This window comes from Pelophylax lessonae (assembly GCF_965119305.1).
Source record: "Pelophylax lessonae genome assembly, chromosome: 4".
Classification (NCBI taxonomy): Eukaryota; Metazoa; Chordata; class Amphibia; order Anura; family Ranidae; genus Pelophylax; species Pelophylax lessonae.
In genome coordinates, this window is record NC_138771.1 from 290,383,975 (window position 1) to 290,407,833 (window position 23,859).

Genomic DNA, 23,859 nt, shown 5'->3' on the forward strand with positions numbered 1-23,859 from the left:
AACTGACCACAATGTGTTCTCTTGCCTAGTGTGCTCAATTGTTAATAGGGAAAAAAAGACTGTCAGGAACACCAGGGATTCCACACAAAGGAAGCAGAACAAATAAAAGAGGATCATTTTTAACACAAGTACAAGGTACAGCAGGCACATAACAGGAATATGAAATGTATAGTTTACATATTGTTTAACAGAGGTAACCCCCCCCAGGTTAGCCTGTGCCCACTGCAACTTCCCCCACAGGTTAGTCTGTGCCCACTACAATCAGGGCTGCTGATAGAAATCATAGGGCCCCATACAGCCTACCTAACGGGGCCCCCTTTAGCCCCACCCTCAACCCTACACCTGGCCCCATCCCAGATCCAGCCTTGAAACAAAGTGCAAGTTTGTCTTCAAGAAATATTTATCTTTCTCCAGCCTGTTATAAATTTGATTATTCAAAATTAATATTGTTTTCAGATGAGAACAGACCTCTTTAATATCTATATTCACTTCTATAGAGCGATGGATGTAAACAGACTTGTGTCCATTTACATCCGCCTACCTCCATTCCAATCTACTAAACAAAAGGGAAAATGATTCCTTCCCCTCCATCAAGTAGATCGGATTGGAGGGCAGTTGTGTTTAAACAGACAGCTGGTTTGTTTACACCAGCCACCCTTAGAGCAGAGTGGACTGTGTCTACTGTATGTCCACTCTGCATAAGCTAACAAAAAGATTCCGCCCCACGTGAAAGAAGCCTTATGTTACCACACAGCACAGGTTAAGATCATCAGCATTATGGTAACACACAGGCAGGTGCTCTATCATGGCTGGCTCTGTCACGTTATGTCACATGACATGGGTGTTGGGTGCTGTCCTTGTTAGCTTATGACCAATAAGTTAACAAAATCAGCACCCAACATCCATGTCATGTTTCCCACTGTGACAGAGAACTTTCTTACTGCTACCTGTGTGGTATGTAATGTGCAGTATATCTTCATATTCATCCAGGCACCCCTGTGCTACAATAAAGTCTGGCTCCTTCTGCTCCCTGTCGGCTGCCGCCCGCCACCTGCTAGCCTCACATAAGCCCCTCACTCTTGGATACTGAGTGTGGAGCTGAGTGGAGGAAGATATAACTCCACCAGGGAAGGCTATGGGCAGCCACAGCGGAAAGCAGCTGGGACTTGAGCAGAGCAGCCAGCAATATGTGGAGTGGGTGTGGAATGCACATGCACATGCTCCCAAAACTGAAAAAAAAGACTCTTGGCTGCTCTATCATTACATCATCAGAGAGCGGCCCAGGAAAAAATAGTAGTAATACACCCCCCCCCCTTAAGCTAGAAGGAGAAGGGTGAAATTTAGAAAGCCCTCTTTTTTTCTCCTGAACTGTCTGTGATGCTACCTGGGCTTCCCCTGCTGAGCTGATGAAGCCAACAGGGCCGGCGCCAGCCATAAGGCAGCCAAGGCGGCTGCCTGAGGGCGCCAGGAGAGGGGGGCGCCAAACCAAGGGACTACCCAGAAGATGCATAAGGCGTGAGGAGCCAACCCTGCTCGCCCTGTACTCAGCCCAGCTTAGTACACTGACGGGAGGAGGCTGCGCCGCACAGCCCCGCCCGCTGTTTAATTCACCTCCTGTCCCTTACTACAGCTCCGCTGCCCCTGCCCTACCGAGTCTTCCCTCTCCTCCTCCTCTCCTCTGCCAGCTGCAGCACAGTGCGAGTCTATGACATACTTAAGACTTCCCCCCTCTCTTCAGCTCTCGAGCAGGATTGAAGGATCAGTCTGGATCATGACAAAAAAAAATCAATCCCTTCTACCTGGGCGGTAGCTGGGAGAGTCGGGATCTCGGGTCTCAGAGTGTGTCAGAAGAGAGGCAGTCAGGGGAGGAGCCTGGAGCCGAGTTGAGCCAGGGGGAGGGGCCAAAGCCAACAGAAGGCACAGGAGGAGGAGCGCGGATTGAAGGGTGTACAGCACAGTCAGTGATCAAAGATTTCTTTTTTCCTATGTCTGTGAAAGGTGAGGCAAGCTGTGTATATTATTGTACCAGTCCTGCCCATGAGCCATGTATGTACTCCCTGACCATCCCATGTGCCACTGCCATGCATGCAATCCCTGACCACCCCATGTGCCATGTATGTACTCCCTGACCATCCCATGTGCCATGTATGTACTCCTTGACCATCCCATGTGCCATGTATGTACTCCCTGACCATCCCATGTGCCATGTATGTACTCCCTGACCATCCCATGTGCCATGTATGTAATCCCTGACCACCCCATGTGTCATGTATGCAATCTCTGACCACCCCATGTGCCATGTATGAAATCCCTGACCACCCCATGTGCCATGTATGCAATCCCTGACCACCCCATGTGCCATGTATGCAATCCCTGTCCACCCAATGTGCCATGTATGCAATTCCTGACCACCCCATGTTCCCTGTATGCAATCCCTCACCACCCTATGTGCCATGTATGCAATCCCTGACCATCCTATGTGCCATGTATGCAATCTCTGACCACCCCATGTGCCATGTATGCAATTACTGACCATCCCGCGTGCCATGTATGCAATCTCTGACCACCCCGCGTGCCATGTATGTAATCCCTGACCACCCCGCGTGCCATGTATGCAATCTCTGACCACCCCATGTGCCATGCATGCAATCCCTGACCACCCCATGTGCCATGAATGCAATCCCTGTCCACCTCACGTGCAATGTATGCAATCTCTGAACACCCCGTGTGCCATGTATGCAATCTCTGACCACCCCGTGTGCCATGTATGCAATCTCTGACTGTCCCATGTGCCATGTATGCAGACTCTGACCATTTCATGTGCCATGTATGCAATTTCTGACCACCCCGTGTGCCATATATGCAATCTCTGACTGTGCCATGTATGCAATCTCTGACCACCCCTTGTGCCATGTATGCAACCTCTGACCAGGCGTGTGCCATGTATGCAATCTCTGACCGTTCAATGTGCCATGTATGCAATTTCTGACCACCTCGTGTGCCATGTATGCAATCTCGGACCACCCTGTGTACCATGTTTTTAATCTCTTACCACCCCATGTGCCATGTATGTAGTCTCTGACCATCCCTTGTGCCATGCCTGCAGTCTCTGACAGTCTATTGTGCCATGAATGCAGTCTCTGACAATCTTTTGTGCCATGTATGCAGTCTCTGACAATCTCTTGTGCCATATATGCAGTCTCTGACCGTGTCTTGTGCCAAGTAAGCAGTCTCTGACCATCTCTTGTGCCATGTTTACAGTCTCTGACCGTCTCTTGTGCCATGTTTACAGTCTCTGACCATCTCTTGTGCCATTTATACAGACTCTGGTCATCCCCTGTGCCATGTGTGCAGTCTCTGACAATCACTTGTGCCATGTATTGTATACAGTCTCTGACAATCTCTTGTGCCATGCATGCAGTCTCTGACCAACCCTTGTGCCATGTGTGCAGTCTCTGACTATCCCTTGTGCCATTTAAACAGTCTCCGATCATCCCTTGTGCCATGTATACAGTATCTGTCTGTCTCTTATGGCATGTATGCAGTCTCTGACAATCACTTGTGCCATGTATACAGTCTCTGACCATCTCTTGTGCCATATATGCAGTCTCTGATCATCTCTTGTGCCATGTATGCAGTTTCTGACCGTCTTTTGTGCCATGTATACAGTCTTTGACCATCCCTGTTGCCATGTATGCAGTCTCTGATAATCTCTTGTGCTATATATGCAGTCTCTGACCATCTCTTGTGCCATGTATACAGTCTCTGACCGTCTCTTGTGCCATGTATACAGTCTCTGACCATCCCTTGGGCCATGTAGGCAGTCTTTGACCATCCCTTGTGCCATGTATGCAGTCTCTGACTGTCTCTTGTGCCATGTATACAGTCTCTGGCTGTCTCTTGTGCCATTTATACAGTCTCTGACCGTCTCTTGTGTCATATATGCAGTCTCTGACCATCTCTTGTGTCATGTATGCAGTCTCTGACCATCTCTTGTTACATGCCTGCAGTCTCTGACCGCCTCTTGTGCCATGCATGCAGTCTCTGGCTGTCTCTTGTAAAATTTCTGCACTCTCTGACCGTCTCTTGTGCCATGCATGCGGAACCACTATAGCTTAATGGAGCACAAATAAAGTGTATGCCATATGGGAGGGAGTGAAGCGGGAGGAAGAATGGGGGGTGGGGGGGGCACCAAATTGCACCTTCGTCTGTGTAGTCAAAAATCCTTGCACCGGCCCTGGATGCCAAGCAACAGGGCCGGTTGTACTGGCTTATCAGTGGCCCTGTCCTGCCCCCTGCCTTAGGATCCAGTGAAAGGGCTGAGATGGGTGGGAAGGGGTTAATGATTTCAAGAGGTACCCATGTCCTAATTTGTAAACTTACAATTTGTTTACAGTATTTATGTGCATTATATTAAGGAATGCTCACAAAAGTGTTTTGCTACATGACAGCAGTGTCTTTTAAACAATTAATTAATTGCTAAGGACCCCTCCTCCATGCCACAATGCTGCAGTACAGTTAAAAAAAAACACAAAAACCTGTGAGCAAAAAAAAAGTTAATTCATTTAAAAAAACGTACTAAACCTGTAGCTTATATGTGCTCCTCCACCCATGATAAAGTACGGCTCCTTCTGCTCCCTGTCAGCTGCCTCTTCCTGCAGCCATGCTGCTGCCCACCTCTCTCGCTCTCGGCTGCTGAGCGTTGAGCTGAAGAAGATCACTCCGCCAGGGTCAGCAGAGCAGCCAGTAACATGCAGAGCAGGCATGGGGCACAGAATACACAAAATGGAAAAAAAGTCTCTTGACTGCTCCTCCTCCACCATCAGAGAGAGGCCCTGGAAATAGTATTAATTCAACAGCCCCTAAGCTAGTAGGAGTGGCTGAGCAGGGGTGTAAATTAGAAAGTCGTTTTTTTTTTTTTCACTGAACTGTCTGTAAAGTTGCCCAGGCCCCCCCCCCCCCCCCCACTGTCCGGGCCCGGTACAACAGGACTGGTTGTACTGGCTTATCAGCGGCCCTGACTACAATCACCCCCCAGATTAGTCTGTGCCCACTAAAATCCCTCTAGGAAAGTCTGTGCCTACTACAATTCTCTCAGGTTAGTCTGTTCCCACTACAAACCCCCCAGGTTAGTCTGTGCCCACTACAATCCCCCCAGGTTAGTCTGTGCCCACTACAATTCCCCCCTTCCAGGTTTGTTTGACTGACGTACTGGGGTACTGGGGGTACTGATGTACTGGGGTACAGACTTAATCTGCCACATCTGCACAATCCACCCCTCCCCCCTCTCAAGTTCACAGAGCTTGCGTGTCACATCATGCAACCAGCAGTGGAGATTTCTTTTCTCCTGGGCTCCAGATGACATCAGTGCCCCACCCCCTCCAGCGATGCTGAACCCACCTCCTTCAGAGATGCCGAACCTGCCTTTCACCAGAGATGCCAAACCCACCTCCTCCAGATATGCCGAACGCGCCCGTGCAGCCACCTTCAGCTCCAACAATAGGATCTGTGTGTGACTGCAACTGTAGTCACACACAGATCCGCAGTGACAGAAGTGACACAGCAGGCATTGACTGGCGTGAATGCAGCTTATCAGAGGTGTCACATCCATGGATGTAGAGGATGTGAAAGCGCAGTGGGCTCCATCCATCTCGGGGCCCGTGTGCATCATACATTTTGCACCCATGCATGATGCCTCTTTTACAAACACTGAAAAAACTTATCAGAGACAGGACAGTACATAAGCTGCTTGAGTAGGCCAAGATCGACCATCTTATTAAGGAAGAACATCAGCCTATGGTCGCAGAAATTTACATTCTATTTTGCTGCTGGTTTTCCCCCTGAAAAATTGTGTGGTGCCCTGACAGTGCTGGATAAAGCCAGGAGAGGTGACATGAGCTAAATTATATATTTTTTTGTTGGGGGGAGGGGGGTTGTGGCAATCAAAAGCATATTGAGTAACATCAGCAGCAGGGGCTTTGTAGTTACTGCTCATCCAACCATAGATTGGTTCATTTTAATTAAAGAGAGCTGGTCAATTCTGTCAAGAAACGTGCAGATTTATTTCATTGCAACAAGACCTCCTTCAGTGCTGAAAGGTAAGCCAGGAGCTTCAGTGCACACTGAGAAAGCTCCAGCCATTGGTCCAGCCCAGAGCTGAACCTGATGTAGTCAGCCATCATGTGATTCAAATGCTGCCTGTGAGTGCTGCCGGTAGCAAAGTTTTGCCCCTGCGGTTTACAAATACTCAGAAGATTGTCACTAGTGATGGGCTTTATGTTCGAGTAGAATGTACATTCGACTTGAACATTGGGTGTTCATGTGTTCGCTGAACACTTGAGCACCCAGGGCACTCAGCGGGAAGTTTGCCCGCCGACGAGCGTCCCATAATGCACTGTGCGATTGCAGTGCATTAAAGTTGAGTTCCGGCCTCAAAATCTACTTTACACCCTCCGCTTGCTGTAATGTAGCCGAAAAAGATCATTTAAATTTTTTTTTTACTTACCTTGTTATTAAAGAAAATGTATTTACCTTCCTTCCTCTTCCTCCCTCTGCGGCCGTGGCCCACGCCGTCTCTTCCTGATTGCATTGACTCCTGGGAGCCGAACATCATCGCTCCCAGGAGTCAATGCACCTCATTTTTTAAGAGCGTCCTTTTCGTTGACGTCGGAGTCCCAGAATGCCCTGCACCGGCCCTGCTCATCACTTCCAGTGCAGGCACGCTATTCCCTGCTGAACAGCTTCTGGGCATGCAGAGAAGCTGTGCAGGGATGACGCACCTGCACCGTTAGTGACAAGCAGGGCCAGTGCAGGTCATTCTGGGACTCCGACATCACCGAAGAGGACGCTCTGGTTTCAGCTGCCCACACCTGAGATGGCAGCGCTGGACAAGACATTTTTAAGGTAAGTATTTCTTCTAAAAGGTAAGTGAAACCGGGGACAGTTCAGAGGCTATCGCTGCTGAAATGCACTAGCCTTGACTGTCCCGGGGGTATTTTTATCTAAAAAAAATTTTTGAGGCCGGAACTCCACTTTAAGTGATTGTGATTGGCCAAAGCATGCACCTGACCTGTATGCTTTGACCAATCACAATGTCCTGTCAGAGCCATGATTGGCCAAAGGCAGGGTTCCTTTAGCCAATCATGACACTAAGGCTTACAGGGCAGCCCTGTGTAGTGTGTTAGGAGTAGAGATTAGGCAGGTAGTTAGTCGATTGTACTTTCAGTCAGTGCAGTCTAGATTCTTGTGTAACAGTGTAGTGCAGTGCTGATTCTTGTGTAACACTAGTGATGAGCCAAACACCCCCCTGTTCAGTTCGCACCAGAACATCTTGAACAGGGGAAATGTTCTAGCAAACATACGAACACAAACAATCACAAATCCTAATTTTAAAGGTTTAAATGTAAGCAACTATTAATCACCCGCTGGCCAGGGGAGAATAGAACTCATGGCCTCTAGCCTCTAACTTGCAAGACCGTTAATCTACCAGCTACGCCACTGAGCCAGCTGATTAACCTAAGACTTTCTCTGCCTACTAACTTCTATCTGAGTTTGACAGCTCTTTTATAGGGCTCTGACGTCACCAGCGCCCCATAATCCACTGCTCAGGTGCAGTGAATAAATTACTGATGTCACGTCAGAAGGGGTGGGGACAATTAATAGGTTTTAATTAAAATCCATAATTAATATTGATCACCCGCTGCCTAGGGTATTCAAACCCCCAGCCTCTCATTTGCTATTAATTTGCTATTAATTATGTCCTGAATTTCATAGGGCAGAGTTTCTTGAACAGGTATCCAGGCTTACAAGATCTTCCAAGGCAGGCAGAAAAGTCTGTGGCCATTTCTGGAAGTCATACAATGCTAGTGCTTGGTTGGCTGACAATCAACAGGAATTCAACCTGCCCACCAACCGCTGCATTTGTGACATTTGTGAAACTTAACATTGGCAATGCTGCAGTGACTGCACATGCAGCAGAGGGCCATCAATGAGTACCTGTGTGAGTATGGCACAAGGAAAGGCTCAGGGGAGCTTGGCTTCTTTTTGCCACGCCAGCGGCTGCTGATAAAGGATACATGCACTGTGCTGTCTCCATTTGAGGAGGCCACAAGGATGGTGGGTCGCAACTATGCATGCATCAGTGACACTATCCCTCTAGTCTTCCTGCTGCAGCAACACGCTTCGTGGAATCATGGACAGGGCACTTGATGTAGAACAGCAGGAGGAAGAGGAGGATTTCCTTTCCTCACAAGGCCCCCTTTATGCAGATACCATTCCTGTGGGGCCGCAAAATACACAGAAGCAAGAGGAGGATTGTGGCAGCATGAATGTAGAGGATAACATACAGCAGTCTTTAAGGGATGGTTTCCATTCCCCCAGAAACCCCAGGAGTTGTACGTGGCTGGGGAGAGGTTGCTCCTTATAATGTCATCTTTAGTGACCCAGAGGACTCAGAATCTCATGCCTCCTCAAACTTACACTGCATGGGCTCCCTGATTCTGCAAAGCATGTGAAAGGACGCAAGGATTTGTGGTATCAAGTAGAGGGATCCTTACTGGTTGGCAACCCTTCTTGATCAATGTTACAATAGTATAAGTTGCAGAGCTCATCCTGCCTTTGCAGAGGGAGCAGAAAATTAAACATATTGAGGATGTCTTGAAGAAAAATTTGTGTAACACCATTCCAGATACTGGGAGGTTAGCATTTACTGGACAATGTGTTTCTAAGGCTTCGTTCAGTCAAAGGAGCAGCTGTGGAGAAGGTAGTTGGCTGACCAATGCCTTTAAACAATTATTTAGTCCTCAGCACCCAGGGCTGTTAGGTTTAAGCAACCATCGGCAGCATCTTCATCATATGGTGCAGGATTATCTAGGGGCAAGAGCAGACTTGGAGACCTTTAAAACTGAGTTTCCACTGGGTAACTGGGTTACTGGGTTGCTGGGTTACTGGATCTTGAGGATGGACCACTGGCCAGAACTTGCTCAATGTGCAATCTAGCTACTGGCCCGTCCTGCTTCCAGCATGCTTTCCAAATGAACATTTAGTGCTGCTGAAGGTTATGTGATGGATAAAAGAGTGCATCTGTCCACAGACCCTGTTGACCAGCTGACATTTATCAAAATAAATCAGTCCTGGATCAACATCAGCTATCAAGCCCCTGATGCTGATGTAACTGATTGAATTTGCTAGGGATCTGAGATCCCTTAAAGACTGCCTATACTGTCTATCCTATCCCTGAATCTTGTTTATTCTAGCTTCCAACAATGTTTTTGGTTTAGGGCACCACCAACACCCAAAGTGAAATTGTTCTGCACCTGTATGACAGGTGCATGTAATTGCAGGGCCCTTCCTGCACCCAGCAAGAGTAACTGTGAGGGGCTACAGTGTTTAGGCACCACCAACACCCAAGGCCCAATTGTTCTGAACCTGTTTGACAGATGCATGTAATTTAAATGTTTTTCTAATTTTTAACAGCAGGGATTGTTCCTGCACCAAGCAAGAGTAACTGTGAGGGGTTACAGTGTTCAGGCACCACCAACATCCAAGGCCCAATTTTTATGCACCTGTATGACAGGTGCATTACATTTAATTTTTTTTCTTTTAATTTTTACAGCAGGTCCCTTTTCTTCGCCCAGCAAGAGTAACTGTGAGGGGTTACAGTGTTCAGACACCACCAACACCCAAGGCCCAATTTTTCTGCATCAGTATGACAGGTGCATGTAATTTCATTTTTTTTTTTTAATTTTTAACAGCAGGGCCCGTTCCTGCGCTTAGCAAGAGTAACTGTGAGAGGTTACAGTGTTTACGCACCACCAACACCCTTGGCCCAATTTTTCTGCACCTGTTTGATAGGTGCATGTAATTTCAATTTTTTTCCCAAATTTTTAACAGAAGGGCCCGTTTCTGCACCCAGCAAGAGTAACTGTGAGGGATTACAGTGTTCAGGCACCACTAGGGATGGAGTATAAGTTTGGCCTAAACATCGCCTATTCAGGTACTCGCCTAACACCTGAAATTTCTCTGCACTTTGCAGGATGTTCACCACCGAGCGCACAGTTAATAGGTTGTTAAGGCTTCTGTTAAAGCTGAATTTAAAAAAATAATTGTAAAAAGAAAATGTAAATTGAAAAAATTTAAAAATAGCTTAGGGGACCCTTTGGGTCTTGTATGGCTTTAAAGGGTTACCCCATGACAGAATTAAGAAAAAGAATGGCGTGCCCCCCCCCCAAAAAAAATCTATATCAGGCCCTTTGGGTCTGGTATAGATTTGAAGGGGAACTCCACGCCAAAATTTAAAAAAAAAACGGCATGGGGTCCCCCCAAAAATCCGCACCCGCGGATCCAAAAAAAGGAGAAATAGGCAGTCCACGGGAAGCGTTCACCGAGAGTGGAGCTTTTTTTTTCGGGTCAGTGGGTGCAGCAGGCGGCATGGTTGACAATGGATTTACATCGGGGGTACACTATATTTTTATTTTTGAATAAAGAGCTTGTCAAAAACTGTCTGATTTTTTTATACACTTTTTTGGTGGCCCACCCGCAGACCCCGACAAACACAGCCCATGTGGACGGGGTGCTCTGGAGTGGGGGGGGGGGGCAGAGCTTGTGGCCTGGTATGGCTTAGGAGAGGGGGGCCACTCCTTCGCCCCCCCCCCCCCTTCCTGACCTGCCAGGCTGCATGCTCGAATAAAGGTCTGGTATTTATTTTGGGTGGGACCCTACGCCCTTTTTTTTATTTTAATTTTGGCGTGGGCTTCCCCTTAAAATCTATACCAGACCCAAAGGGCCTGATATAGACTAGGAGGGGGGACCCTACTCTGTTTTGTTTCTTTTTTTTTATCTGTATTACCGGAAGCCAGCAATACATTACAGCCGCAAGCAAGTTTAAATTACATTTTTTCCTTTATAAATGTCACTATTTCTGCAGCAGACTCTATACGTCTGGACTTTACAGACACATTAAGGGGACCCCCCAGGCATGATATTTATAGGAATTTTTCATTTTTATTGTTTCACTTTAAGCATCATTAAAATCATCGCTTCTTTAAAAATGATTGTTTTAAAAACATTTTTTTGCATTGATACATGTCCCCCAGGGCAGTACCTGGGTCCCCATACAATTTTTATGGCAATATTTGCATATAAGCCTTTAAAATGAGGACTTTTGATTTTTCATGTTTGCGTCCCATAGACTTTAATAGAGTTTGCATGTTCGCTAGAACTTTTTTCCTGTTCCCGATGTTCCGGTAGGAACCGAACAGAGAAGTGTTTGGTCCATCAATAATTGTCACTGAGTCAGCCACTGCCATTGCTGCTCCTCCTTTCAGGGATCACCCTCACCTCCAGCACCCTAACCATCTCATATTTAATATTGACCTCCTACTGTATTAGACTCACAGGGATGAAGACAGTAGGCAACGAATCCTGCAGGCTCCTAGAAAGCAACAAGTCTTCCTCCTTATCTGCCTACTGCTGTGCCTCCAGTGCATGCTTTTTCAGGCAATGCAATGCATGCTTCAGGAAGGACATGAGAAAGACTGTGTTGCTGTTCAGCACCTTGTCATGGTTCACAGTTTAGTCACAAAAGATGTCAAAAAGCTGCATGTATCCCCAGTAATGAGCCAATAATGCAGTGAAAAGAACTCAGTCTTCCCAGAGCCTATTATCTTTCAATAATATAAGTAAGTACTCACTGATGGCATGCTGCTGTTATCAGCCACTGCAACATAGCCAATGTTAAGTTTTATTATGTACATGCACAGATGAGGCGGTTGGCAGGCAGCTGAACTGATGTTAGTGCTGTATTTCTGCCAGGTGAGCCATTGCTGGGTATAGTTGCCTATAGTGGTCACAAATCCCTCTGACCTGATGAAGGACCTCGTTAAAGTAGGAGTACTTTGTAAAGAACCACTGTACCACCAGGTTAAGGAAACGTGCCAGGTAGACATGTGATGTTTCCCAGACAAAGGACAGCCAGCAAATGAATGCCATTATAACACCTGCCTGGACCTGAAGAGCTGCTAGCAGCAATGACCCATTGTGACTTCAATCAAAACTAGGCATACAAGCTGCAATATAGAATGGAAATGTTTAGCCAGGGATGTTGCATATGCTCTGGGGCACATGGGAGGGGGAAGGGGGGCTGCTGGTTATGAGAAGTGAAAGTTTGAGGCCAGTGAGGTGGAGGGGATACAGGTGACTGAGTGACACCACCAGACAGCCACCACCAGAAATATTAATTCAGTGTGCCATGACTGATATGTAGGGATGGGCAATCGGACAAAATAATGGCAGCTAGGTAACTACTGTAGTGTGGAATATACCATAAAGAGGGCTGATTTCATGAGCTGGAATGGAAGCAGCTGCAAAGCTAGCAGTTTTGCCAGATGCTGGGCATGGGAGTGATTTGAGGACTGTAGCTGCAAAAGTGACAAATGCCACGGGAAGGATGCTGCTGGAGATAGCGCAGTGGATGTAGCAGAATTAGCTTAACTCTTCCCAGTGTGAACCCATGACTCTTTCTCAATTGACATGGCGTATTCTAAGCTTCTGAAACTCTTTGTTAGACTTCCCTCCCTGTCAATAGAGGCCATAGATGTTGCAGAAGGTGTAGCAGAATGCTGTATAGGGGGGGGGGGGGTCTGAAAAGTGCTGAACAAGGAGGATTTCAGGCCTCCTGCTGACAGCTTCTCTCACTGAGGTGCTGCTTCCACAGTGCTCTGTGATGCAGAGTCATGTGTTTCTTACACCCACACAGAGGACTGACCCTGTGGATAGCTTATAACTGTGAGGCAGTGCCACAAGATGGATTAGGGCAGCTGCTCCTTATAATCCTTTGGCAAGCTGGCCTTGCCCTAGGACAAAATCTTCCTTTGCTGATGTTCTGTCTGTCCCCTGGAACTTTCTTCATGCCAATTCTGCTACTCCACTTTGTAATAAACCCTCAGAATACTAGAATATTACTGCCTCTTGTTGTTCCCTGTCTAATGCCCCCTTCTCATCTGGGCCATAGATAAGGGGGTACCACCAGTCCTCCTGTACGGGGCTCGGGCCGGCAGGGGAGCCCAAGCAGCCGGGTGAATTGGATGTGAGCAGAGAGGGTGATTGGTGCAGCAGGGGGGCAACTACTTGAACCAATCCCCTGTCGCACTACAGCAGCTGAAGGCAGGCTTCTTATCCTCTCCTTCCTGTTGGCTTTCAGCTGCTGCAGGGAGAGCCATACAAAGAATTGATTCCAGCAATTGCCCCATGCCACACTAATTACCCTCCCTGTGTGTCATATGTTTCCCCCTGCTGCCTAGATCCCTCTGTGTGCCCCCCACCCCTCGCGGTGATGCCGGCTTTCCTCCTCTCCTTCCCACCGGCAGCTGCAAGTACACAATAGGATCCTTCAAGATTGAGAGTAGGGGAAGAGTTCGGTATATATGCCATATTTACCAGCCCCTTCCTTTCCTGAATAAACACAATGAGTGATCGGCCCTAATCACTCACTGTGTTCATTCATAACTGAAGCATTGGCTGTATGGGGCCCCGTGTCACTTTGTCTGTCTGAGGCCCCCCGTGATTTCTAACAGCAACCGTGCTTCCCATTATTGCCAAGGTATTATCAAATAATGCCACTGACTCCTCACTGCCAGTATGGGGGGCTATGGAAGATTTAAAAGAAGTGGAGGAAGAGGGCACATTATCAGCTGTTGCAGACAATCGGCTGCTCTGGGCCTGGAAGGAAAAAGAAGAGGAAGTCTTTGTCAGCCACTCATGCCACAGCCACTGTGCATGCTGTAGCTGTAAAACATGGCAACTCTGAGATAAAAAGGCAGATATGCCCTGTTTCTAGATGATGCAGCTCAACCACCTGAACTCTGGCAAATCAAACCTAGGCAAATTCACCAAACCCTAGTCATTGGTTACTATGCTCCAAATTTCACAGAGAGCAACACAAAATGTTTCTAAATAGCCTAGTTGCTTATGATTTGCGGCCTTTATATAACCTCTAGACTGCAGATAAGAGGAACCAGTTTCATGTGTTAAAAGTTGCTACTTTAAGCTATGTTTATTGCCTTTGCTTTACTTCTAATACATTATTACTAAACCTTGAGACATGAATGCATTATAATTGCATTACCAGTCCTTAGAAGTAGTGGTTGCACATGTTTTCATTTTTCAGATTAAAGTAAAAGTCCACCTTCACATTTAAATCTCTAAATCTACAGGCATCCACAATCTAAGACTAATCTATCAAGCCCTGTAAAGAAGAAATCTGTATACATACCTTTTTTGAAGCCACTCCGGTCTGGTCTCCAGCAGCGAATGTTTTGCAATGGAGACAGCTGACAACCGCTGGGAAATGAACGGGAAGTGACGTCACAGATAACGTTACCATGGGGCTTCCATTGTCGGCTGCCTCCTCTGCACCTCTACAGTGAAGCCACCGCTGATAGCTCAACGTGAGACCTGACCAGAGCGGCTTCAAAAAAGGTATGTATAACGATTTCTTCTTGAGAAGGCTAGTTAGGTTAGTCTTAGATTGTGGATGCCTGTAGATTTACAGATTTTAGTGTTAGGGTGCACTTCTACTTTTAGTACATTTTGTGCAAGAATAGAAAACTACTCATTATTGTAACTGAATGTGCACATAAGTAAAATCTTAAAAGAGAAGTTCGGGAATAGCAAAAAAAAAAAATCCTTCTCACCTAGCTGGCTGCAGTCACCAGCTCTCTGCTCTGCCCCTCTGGCGCTTACTGGAGCACGGGGCTGTGGAGGGGGCTGGAAGTGCTGGGTGCTGGTAAGGCTCTGAACAGCATGCAAAGCCAGCTACTGATCCAAGCATTTGGGTGGATCACGACTGTAAAGTCAGGATCTCTCCTGAGCCTGGAACGGCTGAGTGATGTCAGCCGACAGTGGCTTTGGTAAGGCGAAAACGGGTCACAGGAGTGCAGAACGAATCTTCTCTCAGAGATTGTCTTACTTAACATTCTGTTAAAACTTTGTGTATTAGTACTCTTCTTTGGACAATGAAGAAGAGAACACACTCCCGAAACCTGGTCCTAAACACAGGATAAATAATGGTGCAGCATGCTTGCACTTGTACCCACACCTGACTTGAAGTGGAAGTAAAGTTTGCTTAAAATGTTGTCTCTCTCCCTCCTACTATGTTTTCTGAATGCAATTTTTTTTTTTTTTTTTTATTCAGCTTGCGTGTGGACATGTGATTCAGAAGCAGCATGTCCCCTGTGTCAGTGAGTGCTTGACAACAGAGCAAAATTCACAAAGTTGTGGCATTACCTGCTGGCTTCTATTGCCCTTCTCCTGCAGCAACCACTTGCTGAACAGGGGAACACTGCTTCTGGATCAAGTGATCGCACCTGCTAAATAAAATAAAAAAAGTTTTTTGCACTTCTCTCTTTTATAAACAGTATGCAACATAGGTAAGAGGTGGGAGGAGGAATCCATGTTCATAAAACCCTTTTTTAGCCTTTCCTTCCACTTTAAGCATCAAGAACATGGTTTTATAACACACCATGTGCCAGCTCTGGATACAGAAGGGAGTTGGTGACCTGGACTACCTCACAGAGCTGTTAGGGTTGCAAGTGCTACCAATCAGTAAGATAGGTCAAAGAGGCCCCCTGACCACTACTGTACCCTATATAAATTTTCATGTATATATTCAGATAAACCCCTTTTACAAACATATAGAGCTTTTTTTTTTCTACTTTTTGTTGCAAAGTAATCCATTGTAAAAGTAAAAAGTTTAGGTGCCTTTCTACTTAAATCTCCAAATATGCTAAATGCATTTCCATAGGCTTAGGTGTTTCAGACTGCAAATAATTACCGTATTTAAAATAGATAAAAAGAAAACCCACACAAATACAGGAAGATCATAAAAGGTAATTGAAGAGAATTCTTTGACCTCAGCACTGCAAATCCACAAGGCAATCTATATTGCCACTCATTAATAAACTCCACTGGCCTTAGACAGACAAAAAGAAAACCACATTTAAAATCTTTAAGATCTAAATAAAGCAGATAACTTATTCAACCTTTCAACCTAAAATGGTAGCACATTGACTAGTTAGACTTAATGCCTATCATTATTTGGTACCATTCATAGTGGACAGCGCTAAATCTATTTTTTAGGCCTATACAGTAAGGCAGTTAACAATATACAGTGTATATATATATATATATATATATATAGATAGATATATAGATTTTTTTTTTTTTTTAACTTTCAGTTTTATTCAAGTTTTCTGCTAACACAGAGCAAACATGTTCTTTCCATAAAGATAAGTTGTCATAGAATGAGTACAATGTTCACACAGGTACATTAGGGTACAAGGCAAAATCTTATGCATAACAACAAGAGGAATTTTAAATGCATGCCATTAAAAAAGCTTGAGACTGTTTGAGAAAAAAGAAACCAAAAAACATGCTGTAATGTAATAGGGTGGAAGCATACGTGAGAGTATTTAGGTAGATTGTCCTGGTAGGTGTCAAAACTATACTAAAAAGCCACACAGGTACTAATGATAGTAACAAAAGACAAATGACTCCTGCGCTTGAGGGGTTATCCTAAAACGGGTATCCTGAGAATGCGATTCAGGTTGAATGAACGTAGTCCCGGCTGGGCTGCCACTCTCAACAGGTCATGGTAACCCAAACAGACTCTAAAAAAGGAACGGACAGAGGGCGCACCAGCCTAGCACATTATCTTTAAAACAATTTATTAAAATAAAATAGCATACACATTGTACTCAAAAAACAAGTTGGAACACGGGCAAACATGTGCAATCAAGGACCACCAAGACTCTCCACTGGGCTTCCTCTACTGATGCAGGCCGTGGTGGGATGTGGACCTCCAAAGAACCGCTTACATGTTTCGGGGTGTCCCCCCTTCATCAGAGCTCTGATGAAGGGGGGACACCACGAAATGCGTAAGCGGTTCTTTGGAGGTCCACATCCCACCACAGCCTGCATCAGTAGAGAGGAGAGTCTTGGTGGTCCTTGATTGCACGTTTGGCCATGTTCCAACTTGTTTTGTGAGTACAATGTGTATGCTATTTTATTTTAATAAATTGTTTTAAAGATAATGCGCTAGGCTGGTGCGCCCTCTGTCCGTTCCTTTTTTAGAGACTAATGATAGTAAATCAAGGCAGAGGTGAGCGTTTAGGATGCTCACGCCAAGGAGCCCATTTTTTTTTTAAAATGCAGGAATTTGGAGGTGGGCCTTGGCATACATGTATTCTATTAGACAGTGGTTGTTTAAAATTAGGAACACTTCTGAAATAGTAGGGGGGTTTAGGGATTTCCAATGCCTAGCGATAGCTAGACATGTGGCAATAAAGATGTGGGCTATGACGGTTTGAGTATGTGGTGGCCAGGAATCAATGTCTAAACCTAAGAGGACCATTTGCGGAGATAAGGATAAACCAATAGAGACAAAGGAGTAGAGGAGCCTTTTGAGAGTGGACCAAAAGGGTGTGGCAGTAAACAATATTTAAAGAGCAATTACCATGAGCAAACATACAGAATATATATTTTATTTAATCTATATCAGTAAACTGAAATCTGATTGATGTAGAATATAACACACCAGGTATACAGTAGGTATTTGTACTACTTTCTTGAGCAACCAAGCAGCACAGCATCTGGTATTTCACACACTGGCACAATTTATGAATACATTTTCTTATTATGTATTTAGATATAGCCTAATTACAGCCATAAGAGAAGCTCTGAAGTGTGAAAAATGCAGCAACTAGATATTAATTGAATCAGTCTTAAAAATCCAGTTTATATTTAAAAATAGCCTATGGGTAGAAAATATTTCTTTATCAACCTAAGCTTTCAATTCAACCTACAGTATTGATTGTTCTGCAGAATCCTACAGTTTTCCTACCTCTGCACAGGACGCATAACTGCAAAACTTTGGGAGATGCTCAATCATTTTAATAACTCTACTACACATCCATGATACACGTATTCCAAATATCTTTATAAAACAGAGCAGCTATTCTGGAGACCACTATACACGCAGATGCTGTCATGGCAACCACCATTCAATACAGACCACTAGTTTAGTTGTTACCATACAAAACAGACTTCAATTAGGACAAACACAAATTCCAAAGTATTTTATGATAGACATCAGAGAGTGATTGGATGTGCAGGTATGATCACCTGAATATGCAGGGACAAGGGGCAACCATATCTCACAGAGAAGACCACAGTATTCAGCCAAATATATTTAACATATCTGATCATTTGTGCTTCCAAGTAAGAACACTTATTGATCCAAAAGTGACCAACTGAATCATGTTATGAATGTTATCTCCACTGGCTTCCAGTACATCTACATGGAATATTTTTCAAACTATTATAGTTTGGATGTAGGTCACTGTTTTACTACTTACTTGGGGTTTGTCCACCAGGCTCCCCATCTGGTATGTACTGAGAGATGGTGGGCATAAAAATTTTAGCGTTTGCTTATATTGGATACAATTTCCTTACATTTCTTTACCTAATAGCTCTGTTCTATATCAATATGTCCATATTTCTGAGAACTATGGTTTTTGTGATCTTACATATTATTGATTATTATTATAGGTTTACTCTCTCCAATTATTTGAATCATGTAATGTCAATGGGCACCTTAAGGCTAATTTACTGTAAGCTGTAATTATTGTAATCATTTTTTTTAACTGTTACCATAGCCTATTGCAAGAAATATCTTTTGAAGGACCACAAAATAATGCGCCATTATAGAAAAAAGAAATCCAATATTTAAACTACATTGTACTAGATATCATATAAATATCATATCATATAAATCGTAAATTATAAATAATATCATATCAAATACTTTAGAATAAATACCTTAATTTCATATGTTGTTCCAGGGGTCAGACTTGTCAAGAGAACTTCTAAACTGTCAGCTGTCGTTGCTACTTGGGTATAAGATGACTGCATCCATGGGCAAACCTCTCTGTAAATGACAGAGTAAGCAACAATCTTCCCATTTGTACTCCGTGGTATGAACCAAGACAGCAATATTCCAGCAGAGCCCACTCTTTCTCCAGCTAAATTATCAGGGGGTCCTGGAACTGTAATTGAAAATGGACACGTGTCTGCAATGCAACAGCAACTGAAAATATCATAACAGTCTACCATAGGAAGTATAACAAACTGGAAAACACAGCCATTTGTATGAATGATTAACTGTTAACATTAGCCTCTTCTTTCCAATACAGTGTTACAAAAGATGAATAAATACACAAACCTGAGAAACATTCTTTAGCAAGAATGTCAAATATGCGATTTTCTAAAACTATGCAGAATAGCCTCATATCAGTGCCAGTTTGGCTCTTAAAGTTGCAATTCTGAAAGCAAGAAAAGATTTCACTGACACTGCTATGACCTTTGTATATGACAAACAATAAGTCAAGAAATATTTGAAAAGTGAGCTTTTTAACTACTTAGAACTGTTGTCATATTTTTTTTTTTATTGTTTTGTCTTACATAGAAAATTGTGATTTTTTTTTCCTTAACTGAATCAATGTACTTTTTATTTTTTTTATTTTTTGGATTGTTATGATAAACTGACAGCTTTGGCACAACTGAGCAACATAAAGGATAAAGTGATGGGTTGTTGTAACCCATGGCAACCAGAAAATATATTAGCTAATGTTTGATATGTTGCTGTGAGTTAATGCACCCTACTTACAAAAGCACCCCAAAGCAATGTTCACAGGGAGTGTTGTGGCTATAGTCAGGAAAGTACTAGCATACTAGCACTGTTGTATTTAATAGTACAATAAGAACACTCAATGTGTGATTCACATTGTTATTTGTTGCAACTCCAATGAAATATTATTATTATGACAATAATGGTCAGCAGCGCTGATCACGTTTCTACAATATTGTTAGTATAATTATGTCATCTGATCCTTCTATAGCTTTTCTATCATGATTCTATTACAATTGGGCAAATGAAGGCATTATGGGTTATTTTAGGTGGCATATCATGTATGCATTGAAGAATAGACATAAAAAAATCAATTCTCTGATCATCTAACAATCATGTTTATTTTATTTTATTTTTTTATGAAATGTTTATTATTTTCCAAGAAATTACAAAGTATGATAAGCAAACATATAATAAGATAAAGTATGATAAAATTACAAAGAAGAAGCTATAACAAGCAATCTGATGGTACAAGTACCAATGCATGTTCCTTTTAACGTTTCAAAAGGTTTGGGTACCAAAATAATATCTGATTTTGGAGATATTACTATGTTTAGTCTCAAAACAATCATTTTTATGGAACTCTTCTGTAAAAAATAAAAAAAAACTGTGTATATGGTTTCAGGAGGTGGCAAAATACATAGAATGTAAGGCTGGCCATACATTATACAATTTTCTTTTAGATTTACCAAAACCATATAATATAGGGGTTCACTTAATCACTTACAATTTTGTATACAAACAGACAGGCTGTACTACATAGTTGAAGGTAAATCCAAAGCAAATTGAATAATATATGGCCAGCCTAAGTCAGTACATCCATATTTACTTAAACCACATCCACATTTCTACATAAACTACATCCACTTTCTCATAAACCTAGAAGACACCTGCATACCTAACATTTCCAGGGAAAAAATTACATCAACAAAAAAAAACTTTTGCCAGGCAGAAAATCTTTCTGCTATACACCTGTTTATCCATATTTCAGCTTCTGTATACATTCAGAGGCGTGAAATTTCAATGCTCCCACCCAAACTCCCCGCCGCACAGATAGAACGATAAACAAACTTACTGGTTTCGTTGGTCATCAATGACTTGCTGTCAGTGGAGCTATAGGCTGAAGATGACACTGCGGAAATTGTTACGGTGTACGTGGTACCAGGAACAGCACTGGAGACATCTGCCTGAAATGCCAAAGAAACTAGAATTTGATAAAATATTAAGTGCAGTGAGCAGAATGAGACTACTCAAGGCTCTGAGAACATCCACCCAGAAACTGCTGGCATTAAAGAATCCAAGAGCATTCGCAAGCGCCTGACTTAAATTCCCACTGTGATGGATGGATCTAGGTAACAAAAAGCAGCATGGAATATTTCCTTGTTGAAAAAAATGTTTATCCAAGAGAGCTGAAATGCTTCACTTGGCACTCACAGCTCACTTTCCTAGGCTGCCCATCTCTAGATCTTCAACCCTCACTTATAAAAAGAAATGAAAAACAGCAACCATACATAAACTGGAACAGATAATAAAAACAGCATACCTGTATAGCTGTATTTCTCCAAAGAAGCAGCAGAAAAACAACAGGAAAGGTAATCATTATTTTACTCTTCAGAACCTAGAATTGTTCCTATGTCTTTTTGATGGCAACAGGGAAATGTTGCCTGCATTAATGATTTAAAGCTAGGTCTGCCTGCACAGTACACAATTAATGAGTCTGTATTACTCAATAGCACTCCCCTTCCTTTGTTAAACTATTCATGAACTCCTTGGTGACTGACTGAAGTTTCATGGAGGAGTTAAAAAAATAAGCATAAAAAAAAATTAAAAGTATCTAGTTGTTGTTAAAGGAACACTCCCCACATGTTGAAATTTGCTCTCCCAAATTTAACATATTTCATTTTGTATGCATTCTATGTAAAATAAATAGAGAGAGCGTGAGAAGCTAGCTTCATGGTTGGTCAGCTTTCCAAAGAATATTCCAATGAGCTAACAGCATAAACAAAAGTTGCCCATCCACATACTATAATGAAAAACATACCTGATACTCTCCACCTCCAAGATCTCTAATAGAAACAAAGCCAGGCTGAGGAAAGAGATCCACTTGATATCTTTCTACCCGTCCGTATGGTTGCCTCCAATGTACTGAAAAGGAGTGTGTTGAAATATTGAAGACACTAAATCCTATGGGTCGTTCAGGATCTTGATGAACACAAAACAAAAAAACAGATGACTAAATAACAGTAGGCGTTGTTAGATTTTCATATTATCTACAATTTACATTTTTCATTTAAAAAATGTATATATATATATATATATATATATATATATAACAAATTTCCCTTAATATAACATCTGCTTTTACAATTGTTCATATTTTCATTTATTTCGTTAATATAGTTTATTTTAAAAGCTCAGTGCAATGCCTTGTTTTACCATATATTTTATTTATTATACATATTACAAAGAGTAGCCTTGTATGACAACTGCAAGGCAAATAGTTAATTTTGTAACGTTTTAATACTGAGAGGCCATTATAGTAGGATTATTCCCAAAGCCAATAATGTAATATATTGCAGCTTACCAATCATTAGATGTGGTGGCTACATTCGTTTTTTTTTTTTTTTTAGTTTTTCCCCTCAATTTCACCTGGTGATCTGGCCAGTAACGCATCTGCTGTATTAAAGTGTCCCCACTCTGGATGAAGAAGCACAGGGGCCGCACAGTTAATCTGGGGGGGGGGGGGGCAGGAGTGGTAGATGTACTATCATGTTTAGATACACCAACAAATTGAAGCCAAACTCCAGCTCACACTTTATCAGCAGTTACAGCAACAGTTTTTTTTTTCCTTTTAGGGAAAAAGGCTTTACATAAATAAATAAATAAATAAATAAGCCCCCGTTCACACTGGGGCGACCTGTGAGACTTCAATGTTACGAAGTCCGTGGCGGCCGCTCCGAGGTCGCGGTGCGAAGTAGCGTCGCCCCAGTGTGAATGGGGGCTCAAAGCTGATCATTGCAAACACCCATCAGTGGTGAATGGTTTGTCTCATCCCTATGACTGCTAAATCTGCAGGACAGCTTGTTCTTTTGAAAACATACATACCTGCTTTACAGATCAGCATGTTAAAATAAGGGAGAGAAAGTCTAAAAAGAAAATGAATGCAGCCATTGCATCTTAGATTTAACAAGCTGAAATATAATAAATGTTTGCCTTTAGCTTTAACCATTTCGTTACCACTCTATAGCCAAAAGATGGCTACAGAGCGGTACTATTGTACAGTGGGTGCTTGCTCTCTCTTCGGACACAGCTGATCACAGATCGGTGTAAAGAGCCAATCGCAGTGGCCCTTTACAATGTGATCAGCCATGTCCAATCACAGCTGATCACATGTAAACAGACTTGCCAGTTATCGGCAGTCCTTTCCTCACACGCTGTCACAGCATGAGGAAAAGAGAGCCAGTAACCGGCAAGTCTGACAGGGCACATTTACAGACAATCAGGGCACTGATAATTAGTGTCCTGATTATCAATGCAGCCCCATCAGTGCACATCAGTGCTGCCTATCAGTGCCCATTATTGCTGACTATTAGTGCCCATCAGTGCTGACTATCAGAGCTCATCAGTGCCACCTCATCAGTGCAGCCTCATCAGTGCCCAGCAGTGCAGCTTGTCATTGCCCATAAGTGCCACCTCATCAGTGCCCATCAGTGCCACCTCATCAATACAGTCTCATCAGTGCCCATCAGTGCTATCAGTGCCATCCGTGCCCATCAGTGCAGCCTAATCAGCCTAATCAGTAGACTAGACATATGCATGACTGACTAGATTTGTTAATCTAGTTTTAATTAAATTTGGTTAATTCGTTTAATTCCTATTCGGGATTCGTATTCAGAATTCATTCTAGGTATCTTTCACATTTTCTTCGAATTTACCAATTCATCATATGATTACAATGACTCTTTAATTCCCCTTTGGCTTAACGAAAACAGCATTATTTAGAAATGGTACACTAATAACACATACAGTCTTTGATTTCAACAATATGTTTACAGTTCAAACTCAAATGGAATTCGATGTAAAGTTTAAGTCAAATTTCAATCTGAATTTTGGAAATT

At 43.3% G+C, this 23,859-nt stretch overlaps 1 protein-coding gene across 3 annotated transcripts in view; it reads right to left on the bottom strand.

Annotated features, from left to right (window-relative positions):
• The window catches only part of PTPRQ (protein tyrosine phosphatase receptor type Q), a 451,882-nt gene that overhangs the window by 330,813 nt on the left and 97,210 nt on the right, over positions 1 to 23,859 (bottom strand). For all 3 annotated transcript variants that reach the window (XM_082257134.1, XM_082257133.1, XM_082257132.1), the window contains exons 19-21: positions 21,783 to 21,943; positions 20,817 to 20,928; positions 18,874 to 19,100 (exon numbers count right to left, since the gene is read on the bottom strand). In XM_082257134.1, the coding sequence (XP_082113260.1) occupies positions 18,874 to 19,100; positions 20,817 to 20,928; positions 21,783 to 21,943 (500 nt within the window). The remainder of the gene's footprint in view (positions 1 to 18,873; positions 19,101 to 20,816; positions 20,929 to 21,782; positions 21,944 to 23,859) is intronic.